This window comes from Sus scrofa, chromosome 17 (genome assembly GCF_054392235.1).
Source record: "Sus scrofa isolate SSC_HxYL_T2T_F1_AM1 chromosome 17, Sscrofa_HxYL_maternal_Yorkshire_Landrace_v2.0, whole genome shotgun sequence".
Taxonomy (NCBI): domain Eukaryota; kingdom Metazoa; phylum Chordata; class Mammalia; order Artiodactyla; family Suidae; genus Sus; species Sus scrofa.
In genome coordinates this window covers 53,115,005-53,132,582 of record NC_139399.1, presented here as the reverse complement: position 1 = coordinate 53,132,582, position 17,578 = coordinate 53,115,005, and the positions used below count along the sequence as shown (strand labels likewise).

Genomic DNA, 17,578 nt, shown 5'->3' with positions numbered 1-17,578 from the left:
TATATACCACATCTTCTTTATCCAGTCCTCTGTTGATGGACATTTAGGTTGCTTTCATGTCTTGGCTATGGTATATTAGTGTTGCAGTGAACATTGGGGCACGTGGATCTTTTTGAGCCATGGTTTTCTCTGGAGAGATGCCCAGGAGTGGGAAAGGGCATTTTCTGATTGGTGAAATGGCATTACTGCCCACTTTTGTGACGGCTTTAAGTGAGATGATGCATGTACATTTCTTAGAATAGTAACTGGCTCATTGTACGTGATCAATCAGCAGTAGCTCTTCTCGGAGCCAGGCCACCTCCCAGGCACACATATCCCCCTACCCAGAGCCCATCCTTAGCTGCCATCCACTGATAGGGAAGTGGTGCAGGCTGTTGAATTCTGTCCTCATATGCTCTTTGGTTTCTCTCTTAGGAAAAGCACCTCACTTTCTGCGGCTCCAAAATGTCGAGGTGAATGTGGGGCAGAATGCCACGTTTCAGTGCATTGCTGGCGGAAAGTGGTCTCAGCACGACAAACTTTGGCTCCAGGTAAGGATGGGAGGGGCCTCCTGCTCACACCTGCCTCTTACCTGGTAAAGGGAGGCAAGTGTGTGCCCTGAAGAGCTTGGTGGGGAAAGGAAAGGTACATTTTTTATATACCTTGGCTCCTTGGATGATACTCTGCATCCCTGTTCTTGTTAAATCTGAACTCTAATTCTTTTATATATCAGTATGCCCATTTTACAGATGGAGCACCGAGGCCATAACATAAAAGTACCAGAACTAAAATGTGCAACTATGGCATTTTCAAACTGCCCTCTTGGTCCTTTAAGCCCAGAATCCTGAACTAAAGCAAACTGAATATTTTAGATTCTGGATTCATTTGCATTTCCAGGAATGCAGTTTTTGTCAGTTTCTACAGAAAGTCCCATTGGGACGGATTGAATCTATAGATTACTTCGGGGAAAACTGACATCTTAATGATAATAATGCATCTTCTCGCCATGAGCGTGGTATATTTCTTCACTTGTTTAAGATCTTCAGTAATTTCACTCAGCAAGCTTTTTGTAATTTTCAGTGTCTAGGTCTTGTACATCTTTTGTCAGATGTATCCCTCAGTATCTTCTATTTTTGATGCTATTATAAAAGACAGTTTAAAAATCATAAATTCTGATTTTTCATTACTAGTATATAGAGATACAGTTGACTTTCCTATATTGGTCTTACACCCTGCAACCTTGTTAAACTTACTATGGCTATTTAAATTTAAACTAATTAAAATAAATGAAGGGAGTTCCCGTTGTGGCTCAGTGGGCTAAGAACCCCAACATAGTGTCTGCAAGGATGCGAGTTCAATCCCTGGCCTTGCTCAGTGGGTTTAGAATCAGGTGTTGCCATGAGCTGTGGTATAGGTCACAGATACGGCTCAGATCTGATGTGGCTGTGGCTGTGGCATAGGCTGGGAACTTCCATAAGCCACAGGTATGGCACTTTGAAAAAATAAATAAATAAAATAAATGAAGTTCAAAACTCAGATGCTCAGTCGCACAAGTTTCATTTCAAGTATACAATTGCCACATCCGTCTCTTGGCTACCATGTTGGACAAATGCAGATTGAGAACATTTCTGGTATTACAGGAAGTCTTATTGGAGAGCACAGCTCTAGTAAGGTACCACTTCTGTGTCAAGGCATCAGGAATACTGCTGTATTACTCAGCCATTAAAAGGAAAGAAATAACAGCATTTGCAGCAACATGGGTGGACCTAGAAATTATCATGCCAAGTGAAGTTAGACAGTGAGACAGCAACATCATATGCTATCACTGACATGTGGAATCTAAAAAAAGGACCCAATGAACTTCTTTGCAGAACAGACTTTGAAACTGACTCACAGACTTTGAAAAACTTATGGTTTCCAAAGGAGACAGGTTGGGGGTGGGGGATGGGCTGGAGGTTTGGGATGGAAATCCTATAAAATTGGGTTGGATGATTGTATACATGTAATAAAATTCATTGCGTAATAAAAAAGGAAATATATATTAAAAAAAAGAAAGAAGTTGACTCCCGTTACCTCCAACTTCATATACTCAAGGCTCTCTATTCTCTCTTCTGACACAGTCTGGATGTTGGTCCCATGTGCAGCACACTTTGATGGGAATTCACAGTATCTCTTCTCTTCTTGCATTTGAGTCCATTTCCTGCAGTTGGAAAATCCCTAGAGAGAGAGAGAGAGAGGGGTTTCTTTCTTGCTTCTTAGTAGGGCAGGGGGATGAAAGTAACAGTAATGTCTGCTTCTCCCATTTCCTGGGCTGCCCTGCAGACCACAGGGGAGCACGGGAAACTTCCACGTGTCGCTCAAGTGTTTACATGATACTCTTTGCTCTCTTCATTATAATTAGTGTTAAGGTACATCAGTCCCCCAGGAAGCTTTGTCATTTCAAGGGCATTGCCTCAGTTGGGTCACAAGAATGAGGAGAGACAGTCACAAGACCTTCAGCATCTTTTGTTTTGTTTTGTTTTTAAACCTTCAGCGTCTTTATTTGGGTGTTCCAGCCCTTCTACGAGCATCATTGCCACAGTTGCGAGTTGCATGCCCCAAACCTTGGGTCTCTCTGTGGGAGGATGTGAAAGCAGAATGTAATTGAAGTTTTGAAGAAGACAGCAACGCATGGTTTAGAGCTCTTCCACCCCTTATTTATCTCTTTTCCAGTGTAAACCAGATCTCATGTCACAGAATGTTTTTGCAGGTGGCTTACAAGGGGACATCAAACCCGACAAGATAGCATAAATTATAAGTGTGGCCACACGAGATAGGACAAAAGGAGCCACCAGGAGCTGGTCGTGGGCAAAAAAAACCCCTTGCGTTTCTCTGTTCTCTCTGCTCTTCTTGGGGGGTCACACGTGGAGCCCACAGCAGCACGGCCCCTGACAGAATAAGGAAAACGTGTCAGATATACAGTTCACAGTGTCCCCAAGATAAATGAGTACCAATTGCTCGGGAAAATTCTAACTGTTGTTCACACGGAAGCCAGACAGGAATTGTTCCCGGGAGTCCTCATAAAGCAAACAGCATGTGATGAAGGGAAGGGCGGCCTCCACCACAGTCTTACTGAGGGCACATGAATGAGTTTCAGAGGCTTGTTTCCTATAATGATGCTCTGTGTCAAAGCACGGGTTGCAGGGTGATGGTGGGGGAAGGCGGTGTCTACAGGGAGGAGGTGGGGTGGGTGGGGTGATGCGGCAGAGGTCCCCCCCCCCACCTCTACTCATCCATCTCCATCCTGGGACACCTTCCCCGCATGTGCAGAGAGCATAGATTCAGTAACTCTGGCTTCAAGAAACCACCAGAGATGTTGTCACCCTCATTTGTATTTCAGGAAACGCTGGGAGGTAGAGGGTTTACATGATGCCCTCTGGCAAAGTGCCCACGTCGCCAGTTACATCCAGGCTTATATTCAACAGTGTAGTTGGAAGTAGGTTAACATCTTTCTCCAAAATATGAGACGCCTGTGGGACAGCTGCAGCCCCTGATCTGAGGCGGGCTAAGGCAGTGGCGGATTTCTTAGGAACTAGTATTGCTTTGGATTTATTCCAGCTCCTAGAGGAGCAGCCTGAGACTCGCCAAAGTTCTGTTCCATTTAACAGGGCTGCAGTGGCCCAGCCTGAGAATTTTCTGAGTCAAACAGGTATATTGTGGCCAAGAGTCCAGATCACCCAAGGCAGGTGCGCTTCCCGGCACCGCTGTTTTTTTGCCGTAGCTTCCAAGATAAGGTGAGAGATAACTGAATCACCCACTGTGCACACTTTTTTTTTTGCCCAGCAGTTTTAAATCAGGGAAATAAAGGTAGTGACTTTATTTTCAGAATAGTATGTCAGTGGCCCTTCTTTCTGGCAGTGGGCAGGGAGCAGTTGGTGGCCTCAGGGTTGGAATAAATCCCTGTTGCCTTTCTTGTAGAGAATGTGCTTGCCTTCCTTTCTATGGGTTTAGGCTTTACAGCTTGCTTGTTCTTTCAGATCATAAATTCATAGCTTAAGAAGGAAGACGAGGAGTTCCCTTGTGGCTCAGTGGGTTAAGAACCTGGCATTGTCACTGCAGTGATTCTGGTGGCTGCTGTGGCCTGGGTTCAATCCCTGGCCCAGGAACTTCCCATATATTGGGTGGGGCCAAAAATAAAAAGAAGGAAGACTAGCCCATACCTCTGTTTGGCACCCTCTTAAAAACAATATTGGAAGACCTCATCAGCTGGTGCCAGCTTTCTTGGAATTATAGTGCCAGTTTTGCATACAAATCAACCAACAGGACCAATACAGAAATGTGTACACCTGAGCCTAGAACAATTCTAGTCCTCCAGGGACAAGGCGGATGAAGGCCAATAAAAGTTATAAACAGACTCATCTTGTGCTGGGATAATTTCCTCTTGAGGCAAAGCGTGTGTTGCCATGGTCTCCGGTGGAAGGGCCTCATTCATAACTTGCTGATTCCTTATATGATGCGTTGGCCTGAGGGATCCAAACGTGTAATTTTTAAAGCAGTTTTTTTTTTTTCAGGCTGGCAGACAGTGTGCATTCTGCCTGGAATGTCTCGTAAGCAAAGCAGCTTACACTTTGGGGAGCCCTTTGAAAAAAATGACAAAAAGAGAGCAATATTCAGGGTACAACTAGGTGGAACTGTAGTGACAGAAGTATCAGTGCAGCACAGTGAAAATGTATCTGGCATCTTTTCTGGAAGGTAATTTGGCAGAAGCTATCTCACACCTTTAAATGTACATATTCTTCCAGCAAGTAATTTCACTTTTGGGAATTTATCTATGAAAATAGCCAGAGACAGGGAAAAAAATTTATATGCAAGTGGGTTCAATAGGATAAAATCTGACGACAGCTTAAATGTCCAGCAAAAGGGGCTAAGTCAGTGGAGCCATTACGTATGAGGTTAAGGTGTATTTAATGCCATTTTCCCAATATGTATTTAAATGAATATAGCAAGTTTAAAACAATATGCCTGATATATTTTTATCAAAAAACAAATGTGTACACACATTTACCCAAATATATACTACCTGCATAAATATGCACATTTAACACTATGAAGCTTATAACAAGACACCTAATAATTGATTGGGATCTTAGATTCTGTATGATTTTAATTTTCATCTTTGATCTTTTCTGTTTCATCCAAATACTCTAAAATGAGTATGGATGATTAATACACACAGAGAATAATGTTATTAAGGAGAAAAAAATGCGAGTTCCCTGGTGGTCTAGTAGCTAAGATCTGGTGCTTTGGCTTTCACCACGTGGCCCACCTGGCCTGGGAACGGAGATCCCACATCAAGCTGCCTCATGCCTCGGGAAACTAAAAAAGAAGAAAAACAACCACTATTTCCTAGGTACAGACTAGCCTAAGGCCGGTGGGTGCCTTCACAAGGCGCTTCCAACAGAAGCGTCAGTGCTGGTCCCCACCGAGGATGTGGGTAAAATTACCCTCAGACCTCCCCCCTCGCCCTACCCCTGGATACTGTTCCTTAAGGAGGAAGTTTAGAAATATTTGTATGTGTCACCAGTCTTTATGGAAGATCGCGGTCCGTGAGATCGTCTCGCGGCCTCGGGGGCAAAGCTCTGTCAGCCCCACTGCAGGGCTGATCTCCAGGCTTCTCTGCCTAGGATTCGCTCCATCTGTTGTTTGTACAACAGATAACGTTTGAACGGCTTCAGAAATGAGGCCGTGTGTCTAAAGCCTCTGCACAGATCTCAGTCGGGGCAGCGTATGTGTTTAGACAAATCAGGGGCATGGTCACAGCAAGCAGGATCGGACAGGAAGAGGCGCCCGAGCTGCGAAGCCATCAGCACCAGGATGGCCACAAGCGAGGCTGACAAGCTAAGCAGCGGTGTCCTTCCGCGCAGCCGCAGAGTCTTCCAGTAAACCTGATTTCCCGCTGCCCGAAGGGCTCCCGCTGGCTCCCGGGGCTGCGAGTGTTTGGGAGCCAGCTCCCGCCTCTGCCTGCCTCCACCAGGCGTCCCTTCCACGTGGGGCTTCTGCTGAAACGCTAGTGGTCCCCCCACAAGCACACAATAAGGATAAATTAAGGATGACGTTTATAACGGGGCATTTAACATATGATGTATTTAATCCTCATAACCAGTCTTTCAGGTAGATGTTTTATAAAAGAGGAGACTGAACCTTAAGGAGTAAATGTTCCCCACAGGGCAGAGTCTTGCAGGTTGTGGGGACAGGTTTTTTTTTTTTTTTTTTTTGTCTTTTTAGGGCCACTCCTGCACCATATGGAAGTTCCCAGGCTGGGGATTGAATTGAAGCTGTAGCTGACAGCCTACACCACAGCCACAGCAAGGCAAGATCCTTAACGCACTGAGGGAGGCCAAGGATTGAACCTGCGTCCTTGTAGATACTAGTTTGGTTCGTTACTGCTGAGCCACTGATGGGCACTCCCAATGGGGGCAGGGTTTGAATGGAGTCTGTGCCATACTCTTAAATCTTCCTTCCCTGCTGACCTCACATTCCTGCCTACTTTCTATCTCCATGCTGGCCTTTCCTTCCCTACAGATGAATGCCTATTAAAAAAAATTCATTAAATTTACTTAGCACATAGTTTCACACCTTTCATTTACACTGTGCTAGAGACTTAAAGAGATTGGAGACTCAAATCTACAGATAAAATTCCAACACCTTTGGGATTTTTTTTTTTTTTCTGAATTGCTCCCTTCTACTTGCCTTCCTACAGCTCTGTTTTCTTTCTGGGCCACATTTATTTTTCTTTCTTTCTGGTTTTTTTTTTTTTTTTTGGTCTTTTGAGGGCCACACCCATGGCATATGGAGGTTCCCAGGCTAGGGGTCAAATCGGAGCTGTAGCTGCCAGCCTATGCCAGAGCCACAGCAACATGGCATCAGAGCCGAGTCTGCAACCTACACCACAGCTCACAGCAACGCTGGATCCTTAACCCACTGAGCGAGGCCAGGGATCGAACCCGAGTCCTCATGGATACTAGTTAGTCAGGTTTGTTAGCCACTGAGCCACAACAGGAACTCCCTGGGCCATATTTCTCAAATGTGATGTCTACACTTGCAATGTAGCTTTTTTTGGGGGGGGGGGGCTTTTTGCCTTTTCTTTTTGCCTTCCCACAGCACATGGAGGCTAGGGGTCGAATCAGAGCTGCAGCTGCCGGCCTACGCCACAGCCACAGCAACGTGGGGTCCGAGCTGCATCTGAAACCTACACCACAGCTCATGGCAACGCCGGATCCTTAACCCACTGGGCAAGGCCAGGGATCGAACCCGCAACCTCATGGTTCCTAGTCGGATTCGTTAACCACTGAGCCACGACGGGAACTCCAAATGTGGCTGTCTTTAACTCCTACCTCTTTTCAGATGAGGCCCTTCTGAAGGTCACCAGTACTTTTCCTGGTGCTAAAGCCAAAGGTGGGGATGGGAGTGCTTCTCCCCCTCCTCCTCCATCCTTGTTCCTCCTCATACTCGGCTCTTCTTTCAGCCTTTGATGAAGCTGACGGCTCCCTCCTTGAGAATCTTCATGCCCTCTTGGTTCTATGACATTGCCTCTCAGCAACTATGAAGGGTCTGAGAGTTTTCCTCATTTGAAAGCTGACAGGTGAGCCTGTCTAGGGCATGGATGCCAGCAGTAGACATGAGACTCGGGTCAGAGACAGAGGACTTTACTGCTTACCACCCAGCAGACAGCATGAGCTTCATGTCTGCAGCAGTTTCCTTTGTCGTCCCTCCCCCCCAAGTCCTGTGATGAGGGTGTGGTGGTGGATTCAGGTGGGGTTTATACACAGCAGGTCTGTGACATAGCTGGGGAACCCTAGGCTTAGGAAACCGCCATCTTTTATTACTAGCTTTATGGAGATATAATTTGCAAACCGCAAAGTTCAAGAACTCGACCATTTAGTGGTTTTTAGTGTATTTACAGAGTCATGGCACTGTCATCACTGTCATCACTCTGTCTTTCCTTCAATTTCGCCCAGAGGGGCCCCAGATTAAGAAACAACTCCTTTAGGGCACCCAGGGGATGGAAATCTAGGCGGGCTTTGGCTCTGCCTGAGGTTACATTCTCTCAGATCCATTGGCACTTGATGCATCCACCCCAGCCTCGTCTGTCCCATGTGAGTCATAGGCAATTCTGACCTGGAAAGTGCTCTCCCCATCCCACCCACTTCTTTTTTTTTTTTTCTTTTTTCATCTTTTTAGGACCGCACCTGCGGCATATGGAAGTTCCCAGGTTAGGGGTCCGCTTGGAGCCTCAGTTGCCGGCCTGTGCCACAGCCACAGTGATGCCATATCTGAGCTGCATTTGCCACCTACATGACAGCTCATAGCAACGCCAGATCCTTAACCCACTGCGTGAGGCCAGGGATCAAACCTGCATCATTATGGATCCTGGTCGGGTTTGATACTGCTGAGCCACGATGGGAACTCCTCTCCTTTGCTTTCTAGTATCTCTTTCTCAGTGTTTTCCCTCCGCCCATCCTTCATTTCTGTGCTTCAAGATTTGATCCCAACCCATCCCAGCCCCAGGGCACAGGTGCTGGGGGAACGAGGTGTGGACAAGGCAGCCTTGCTCCTTTCCCTTGTGGATCTTAGGTTTTGGCAGTGAAGGCAGACATCTAGCAACATATCAGAGAGCTGAGTATTTCATCACACATGTGACCAGGTTCCCAGGGGTTAAAGGGTCTGCTGAGGAGGGAGGAGGGAGAGTGGGGAGGATTCTGAGTCTCAGAGAAGTGCCCTCTGCAGAAGTGGCCTTTGAGCAGAGCACCGAGAGGTGAGCTGGAACTGGTCAGACGGCCATCAGGCCACACAGGGCGATGGCACGTGTTTCCCGCCTTTTACCACCTGCTCACCCTCTTTGCTCAGGGCTGATGGCCCCCGCAGGGGCTTATGCCAGGACCCTCCTGACTCTGCGGGAACTCCGAACCCACAAATCAACCTGCCATGGGCAGTCGGCCGGGCATACACTGGGCCCTTGGGAGGCCTTCAGCACAGCTAATCAAAAATGATTTATGCCCACTTCTATTTCTTTTAACTTTTAATAAAGAATAATCAAAAGCTATTCTTTAGAGACTGCCAAAGAGGTACCAATAGGGTCTTAAGAGAATCGGTGAGCCAGATTTGAGCAAGTTTCCAAATGTCATGCTGCTGAAGCAGTGCGACTCGAAATGAAAAGAATAATCATTACAAATGCATTGTGGGGATTTCACCTAAATATTTTCTAGCCAGGAGATTTCTGGAGCAATTAGAGTAATTCTCCACTGGAAATGCTGGGCCTTGTTTTACTTTGTGTGTGTGAGCTGGAAGCTCAGAGCAGCACACAGAAGCCTTCCAGGACCTGGGTGTTAGAACAGCGCCTGTTAAAACAGGCGTGCTGTCCGTGGCACAGTTTCCTTGTATTAGAGACGGTAATGTTTCCACTTCTGCAGATTATAAATCAGAGGCTAGCCTGCAGGCACTCTCTGAAATAATAGCAGCTGTTTTTTGCAGGCTGTATCTTATCTCTTGGTGAAGGGAATAATGTCCTAGCAGGGAAGCAGAGAGGTTGGGGAATATTGCAAAATGGTGAGGCCATTATAGATGCCTCGATAGCTAATCAGGTGATATGAAAGCAGCAGACTCTCCATGGCATCAGGTGCTCCTCCTGTCTTCCTTTCTAGATAGTTCCTGAAGATAGTGAGCTTTTGCCTGGGGATGGAAGGATGCAAGGGTCAGAAATGCTAAACCGTGGGTGTTGGCAGCCCCTGCTCTTACAAAGAGGATGTGTTTCCAGACCAAGCCATCTCCGGCCATGTAAAACAAAACAGGCCGAGGGAAGGTGGAATTTGAGTTGTTTTAAGAGAGAGGGAGAGAGAAGCAAATGAAAGAGGAGAAAGAAAAAAGATTTCCAAGGGAACTGTTGCCAGGATGAGAAGCATGGGTATAAAATGGGATTAAGCAGGACCACTGATGAAGCTAGAAAATGCCTTTGTTCAACATAGAACACCTGTGGCCCCCTGGGTGGATACATTGGAAAAAGGTTCACCCTATGGGCAGATTCAGCCCTGGGGCAAATAGGCTGGCAGGTAGGCAGAGCCAGTGGGCAGAGAAAACAGATAACCATCCTTTGCGTGGATTGTCAGCCTGTGGTCAGGACCCCTGCTTGGCCAGCAGAGCATGGATTGGATTCGGGTGCCATCCTTGTGGCCCATGGCTGGACGTCCTTGGTATGGTGGCTGATCCCTCAACCTCAGCAAGAAGCCTGGATTTAAGGAACGTTTCCATGCATGTGTTTTGTGCTGTTCTTTGGCCCCTTGCTTTCCACTGAGGGGTGTGAGATGACACATTAGCATTCCAGTCTTGGAGGACAAGGCCGGCAGCATCAGCATCACTCTGGAATTTGTTTGCAGTGTAGATTGTCTAGCCTCACCCTGACCTACTGTGTCACCCCGGAAGTGATTTTTTTTTAATTTTATTGAAGTATGGTTGATTTCCAGTGTTGTGTTAGTTTCAGGTGTATAGCACAGTGGTTCAGGTTTATGTGTGTGTGTGTGTATTTCTATTTTATATCATATATAATATATATGTATACACAACACATATATTATTTTTCAGATTATTTTCCCTTACAGGTTATTACAAAATATTGAGTGAAGTTCCCTGTTCTGTGCAGTGGGTCCTTGTTGCTTATCTATTTCATATATAGGAGTGGGTATATGCTAATGCCAGACTCCTAATTTATCTTCCTCCCTCTCCCCTTTGGTAACTGTAAGTTTGTTTTCTATTTTTTTTTTTGTCTGAGAGTCTGTTTCTATTTTGTAAATAAGTTTGTTCATATCCTTTCTTTTTTAAATTACACATATAATCAATATCATATGATATTTGTCTTTCTCTCTGGCTTACTTCACTTTGTATGATAATCTCTGGATCTATCCATGTTGCTGCAAGTGGCATTATTTCATTATTTTTTTTATGGCTGAGTTAATACTCCACTGTATATGTACCACATCTTTATCCATTCCTCTGTTGATGGACATTTAGGTTGCTTCTGTGTCTTGGTAATTGTAAATAGTGCTACAGTAAACATTGGGGTGCATATATTTTTTCAAATTATAATTTTATCCAGATATATGTTCTGGAGTGGGATTGCAGAGTCATATGGTAAATGTCTTTTCAATTTTTTAAGGACCCTGCATACTATTCTCTGTAACGGCTGCACCGATTTACATTCCCACCAAGAGTATCAGAGGGTTCCTTTTTCCTGGAGGTGATCTGTATGGGTGCTAAGGTTTGAGAGCCACTGCTTTAGACTGATGGGTTAAGTAAACCTCACCCAAGCCTAATGTAACACATCAGATATGACATCATTATCCATATGACATTATCCTTTAATAATATATTTAGAAAGTCTGTTAGCCAGGAGTGTCGAAAGATGCTTTGCCCCTCCTTACATAGATATTTCTGACTTAAAGACCCCTAGACAGCTAGGGATCTACTACATCGATTCGCAGTCTGTTTCTGCAAGATGGCATTTGATGTTCTTTGAACAGGCAACGTCTCTGAAACTGTGCAAACACTCACAGAGTCGGTGTAACTAATTGTGCACTGTCCTGTACTGGGTGGCAGCTGGGTGATGTGGCTAAGGCCTCAGTCTGGAATCAGTTCACCTCGGTCCCAGTCACTCAGCAAAGCAAAGTTGTATAGGGTTTTGCTGCTCCTCCTGCAATTCATGGACCAGCAGCATTGGCAATACTCCGGAGCTTGCTGGAAATGAAGGGTGTCAGGTTGCACTCCAGACTCAGGCCTTCAGAGTCTGCATTTTTAATGAGATTCCCCAGGTGGTTTGTATGCAGATTAGTTCCAGAAGTACCTACCATTCTAAACCACATTGCGCTTCACTTCTGTCTCAGTTTCCTCCTTTGAAAAAAAAAAAAAAAGTTCACAGGACCTTTATGACGCCTCCTCGTGCATTAGAATCCCCTGGAGGGTTTGTGAAAGCAAAAATGTCCTGGCTAATTTATTAGGTCCAGGGTGGGGCCAGAACATTTGCATTTCTAGCAAGTTCCCAGGGGATGCTAATGCAGTGGGTCTGGGGACCACACTTTGAGAACCACTGTTCCAGATTATTCCAGCAGCCTTGCCCATCTCCTGCTGGCCCTGTTTTTCTCCATGAGGGATGTTCTTTCAGTACTCAACTTTATGTTTTGTTCTTTTTGCTATTTCTTTCCAATCTTAACCCAGCCTGTAAATTCTTCTGGGCAGAAATTATACCTTCCACACTCCACACTCTCTCATTTTCTGTTTTGTTAGGTAATGAGTACATTTCCAGTGCGATTAATAATAGAATAAGGAACGGGGCAAAAAACAACTCAGACTCTCAGTCCCAAGAAATAGCCTCCACTGATGGATATCAGCCCTGGAGTTCTCATTAAAATGAACATCGGTTTCCAGGTGATAATGCTGCTGGCCCGGGACCCACCCTTTGAGAAGTACTTCCTAGGGATTTTAGAAGGATTAAGTGAATTCTGTCATGTAAGCTGGGTAACATGGTGCCTCACACAATACTGGAACATGTTAATGTGACTTGTACTTAATAAATGCACAGACAAGTCATGTTGCAATGAACACAATATGTATCAAACCTAGTTATGGAATGTTGTTCCTGGGGGACTTAGTGACTTTTCAGAGGAATCGGTAAGTTACTGAGGTCATGCTCCAGTTTCCCACCTTGTCAGTGTTCTACAGAGATCAGTTCTTTTTGTTTGTTTGTTGTTTGTTTTGTGTGTTTTTTGTTTGTTTGTTTCTTTGTTTGGGGGGGGGGCCCACACTGTGGCATGTGAAAGTTTCTGGGCAAAGGGTTGACTTGGAGCTATAGCTTCTGGCCAATGCCACAGCCATGGCAACACTAGATCGGAGCTGCAATTTTGACTTATGCTGCAGCTTGCAGCCCCGCTGGATCCTTAACCCACTGAGCAAGGCCAGGAATCGAACCTGCATCCTCACAGAGACTATATCAGGTTCTTAACCCACTGAGACATAATGGGAACTCCCCCATTTTTTTTTTTTTAATAACATAGATTCAGGAGCAGGCAAGCAGCCAGTCTCAAGGCAGTGGCTCATGGGCTTTCAGGAGACCCCATGTGTAAAGTACCAGATTGGGAGGCAGAAATGGGAAGGTGCAGGCAGAACGGATCGAAGCATCCTTTGTGAGCCACTGCCCCAACTGCAGCTCACTGTGCATGTTGGCTGCTACAGACTCACAATCCTCCTTCCCCAGAGAACTGTGCTCTTGGTCAAATGGGAACAGTGTCGTCCTCTCCCCCTGGCCGTGACCGGTGACCGGCTGGCACAGAGAACAGAAGCTGGTTTCTTAACTCCTGGTGGGATGACTCTGGGTCACTTCATGCCCTGGAGCTGAAGCCACGCCCCAGGGTCCACCACGTCCTTGCTCGGCTTCTTCTCCTCAGCCTGACCGTCCTCCCCTTTCACCTGAGAGCACTCAGTAAGTCACAGTGTCTCAGGTTCTGCTTCCTGAGACCTCGCGAGGGTGTCAAGCTAGGACACCCTCACCAGTACCCACTGGGGAAGTTTATTCAGTTGATTCATTGACTCAGAGGGGCTAGAAGATGATTTATTTTATTTTATTTTTTAAAAGGTCAAAGAAAGTTGATTTACAGTGTTGTAATTTCTGCTGTATAGCAAAGCGACTCAGATATAGATACACATATCCATTTTTTTTTTCAGATTCTTTTCCCACATATGTTATTACAGAAGATTCGGTTGAGTTCCCTGTGCTCTATAGCAGGGCCCCATTGACCATCCATTCCATATGCAATAATGTGCCTACGCCAATCCCAAACCCCCAATTCGTACCTCCCCCAATCCTGTCCCCTTTGGTAACCATAAGTTTGTTTCCTATGCCTGTGAGTCTATTTTTCTTTTGTAAATAAGTTCATTCATATCATTTTTTAGATTCTACATATTCGTCATATCATATGTTTGTTTTTCTCTGATTTCACTTGGTATGACAATCTCTAGGTTCATCATGTTGCTGCAAAAGGCATCATTTCTTTTTTATGGCTGAGTAATATTCCATTGCATATATGTGCCATATCTTTAACCATTTTAGAACATCCCATGTAGGTCTGAAAAACTTGCCACAAGAGGGCAGAAAGTATGCCCTGAGCTTTCAGAGGAAGGGTATACTTATGGTTGAAAAATATAGGAGCTAAAAGAAAATTTCCAATAAGCCAAAGTGGTGACATGGCCTAGGGTTCTGATCGCATCTTCCCCAGGCTTCCATATGCATCATAGGTGTCCTGCTTCTCTCTGGCTTTTCCCAAGACTTTGCGTTCCCTTCACTGTCTTGCTGTTCCTTCCTAGCTTGCTAGCATTTGTACTTACATGGTACTGATGCTGTGACTGGGAAGATTTACTCTCCCACCTTGTCTCTCGGCTGTGGTCCACTTTATCTCCTGGCATTTCTCACCTCTCCCCCCAATCCCCCCATGCCCACTCCAGCCTGCTCATTTCCTGGGGCTTGTCTTTCTGAATCCTTTCCTGCTTAATGAAACCTCCTCTTGTTTTCCACCCTTGCAGTCTCTTCTGCCTCTGTCTGGGGCTGAGCCAGTGGCTAGCACCTCTGCCTCTTACACCTTCTCTCTGCTTCAGTTCCTTCTCCATGTTGCCACAATATTCTGGCACCTGAGCCTCTCTCCATCCCTTGTCTTCTGGAATCCCTCCCCATCTCTACGTCTGGGCTCCTGGGTGACAGCTCAGTTGTCTTGACCTTGAGCATCTGCTTGCCCTCCCATCTGGGCTCATCTCTCTGAACTTAATAACCTCCATCTCTCCTTCCCCTGGTCCATCACAGCCCTATTTCCTCTCATGGCCCTGGGCCTTCTTGCTCGTCCCTGTCCTGCTGCCGCCTGCTCCCAATATGACAAGTGTGATTATCAACAGGCCTATTTTCCAGAGATTTTCTAAGACAACCTGCAATTTCCTATCCTTCCATGAGAGAAAGCCTGGTGTTGCGGGAGCTAAAGCAAAAAATGTAAATTGTCTGGGGGAGGCACTTAAACCTCTATGGTTCTGCTGGAATCTGACATCATTAAGAGGAGAAGTTAAATAATAGTGGAGGAGACATCAAAATAAAATTTAAACTAAATGTGAAAAATGAAGATTTTACACTTAACCAATCCCTTGCTGTTTGTGCTAATTCCTTACTGCTGATGTAAATTTACTGACTGAAAACAACACAAATTTGTTACTTCTCAGTTCTGGAGATCAAGACTCAGAAATGGATCTCATTGGGCTCAAATCAAGGTGTTGGCTGGGCTGCGCTTCTTCCGGAGGCTCCAAGGGGAGAATCTTTTCCCTTTTCCAGCTTCTGGAGGCTGTCTTGCCTTCCTTGGCTCATGGCTCCTTCCTCTGTCTCAAAGCTGTTAATTATGTCACTCTGACCTCTGCTTCTGTCACCACCTGGCCTTCTCTGACTCTGACCATCCTGCCTTCTTCTTTTGTGTGTAACTCCTCTTAGATAATTAAGATCTCTTTCCATTTCAAAATTCTTAGTCACATCTTCAAAGTCCCCTTTGCCATATAAGGTGATATATTTCTAGGTTCCAGTAGACATCTTTGAGGGGTCATTATCCTGCTCACCCCCCTTCCCCTGGCTATTTTCATGGTTACTTTAGAGAATGCCCCTAACACCGGAATCTACCTTCTCATTTATTCATCACAGTAACTCCGTGAAGCAGGCACCAGGATCAAATCCATTATTTAAAGGAGGAAACTGAAGCTCAGAGAAGTGAAATCGCCTGCTGCCTGAGGGTGCCTCTACTGAGCATTCTCATGCATTTGTTTTCCTATCAGTTACTATAACTTGTTCCAGTGAAAGGGTCTGACTGAAACTCAAGACTATCATGTCTAAGATTCAGGGTGATAAAGACAGAAATGCTTGGTAGAAATGGTTACCAAGTTGGGAGGCTTCAGGGCGCAGTGCTGGAGATAAAAAGAGCCAAGTCCTGCCCTCGGGTTGCTCACAACCTCCACATTGGAAAACAGTTGTAGGCAAACTGCATGGGACTTTGGCACCATACATAAGAGAGTGAGGAGCTTCCAGAAGGTGGCATGACAGTCAGGGGCACTTCCTGGAGATGCTGATGTGCTGAACCTGGGTGTTTAAGGAAGATGGACTATCTCCATGGAGACGGGAGGTTCCAGACAGAGGGGGAAGTATATACCAAGAAGGAGAAGTATTGAAAAGCCCCATACACACTCCACCCAGGGAAACAAATTGGTCTCTGTAGTGGGGAACTCAGAGTCTGGGGGGTGGGACACCAGGGCACGAAGCTGTTTATTATCCCTTCACAGACTGTGTTCTCACTAACCTACCTGTGTCTGCACTTGGGGAAATCCTGGGAGTTCTGCTTAAGAGATGAAGGAAAATAAGATGAAGGATAAGGGGTCAAGTGCCAACCCCAGATGCAAAGGAGCAAGGAGCCAAGGTGTTTAGAAGAGGTGCCCTCTCTTCCTACCGTTTCAAGAGGTACTGGCTCTCTTGAATAAGCTCCCTAGCAAAGTTTATTCTTGCATCAGATCACTTTCAAAAACCAGCCATGAGACCCCTTACTATGGAAAGTCATGGGCCCCAGAGGCATGGGGAAGGATGGAGCTTCCATGCTGGGTTCACCCAAGAGAATGTCATAATGTCATCTCTCCCTCCCTTGCTCTGTCCTGCAGCAGTGGAACGGCAGGGACACGGCCCTCATGGTCACCCGCGTGGTCAACCACAGGCGCTTCTCGGCCACGGTCAGTGTGGCAGACACTGCCCAGCGGAGTGTGAGCAAGTACCGCTGTGTGATCCGCTCCGATGGGGGCTCTGGTGTGTCCAACTACGCTGAGCTGATTGTGAAAGGTGAGTGCCACTGTCCATGCCTCTCCCTAGGTGGTTGATTTCACAGGGTCCCTCAGCCCCATTCTGGCACAGTGGGAGGAGTCAAGTCCTCCTGTTTTCTCATCTGCTGCTCCTCTACCCATTCAGTAGAATGAGACCCAATTTCCAATTTTCCCCATCCACACACATCCAAAAAAGAGAGGAAGTTATTGTAAAATCATGTAGTATCACATTGTCATTCAAAGTTGAGTCTTACATGTAGAATCCATGTATGAGAGCATATGGGACACATAACATAGAAGACATCTCCAAATTTGACTTGTTTTGCATTTTTTCTTTTTTTGCCTTTAAAGTAAAGAGTGAACCAATGTCCCTATGCTTTGGTGGCATTCTATTACAGTGTTCTGAGAGTACAGTTGTTCCTGAGGGACTTTTTATTGAAAACTTGATATAATGACAATATTTTGGAGGAACTTTTGAAATGAAAAACTCTACCCACCCTGGCTCTGATTCTTTTTTTTTTTTTTTCTTCAATTTTCTTGTTCTTGTTCACCTTGAGGTGTCCTTGACATATTTTTCCATTAAAATATGCACATTGTTCCTTTTCTTATTTCAAGGAGCTGGATAGCCTATTCATTTTTGAAAGACTGTATAATCTTTGTTGCAGAGTTTAGTGGTTGTATACTATTTCATCAAGTGAAT

The 17,578-nt window shown here is 45.6% G+C and overlaps 1 protein-coding gene across 14 annotated transcripts in view; it reads left to right on the top strand.

Moving 5' to 3' along the window:
* PTPRT (protein tyrosine phosphatase receptor type T) overlaps positions 1-17,578 on the top strand; it is a 1,176,585-nt gene that overhangs the window by 455,352 nt on the left and 703,655 nt on the right. For all 14 annotated transcript variants that reach the window (XM_085003959.1, XM_085003963.1, XM_085003956.1 and 11 more), the window contains 2 exons: positions 415-530; positions 16,723-16,897. In XM_085003959.1, the coding sequence (XP_084860085.1) occupies positions 415-530; positions 16,723-16,897 (291 nt within the window). The remainder of the gene's footprint in view (positions 1-414; positions 531-16,722; positions 16,898-17,578) is intronic.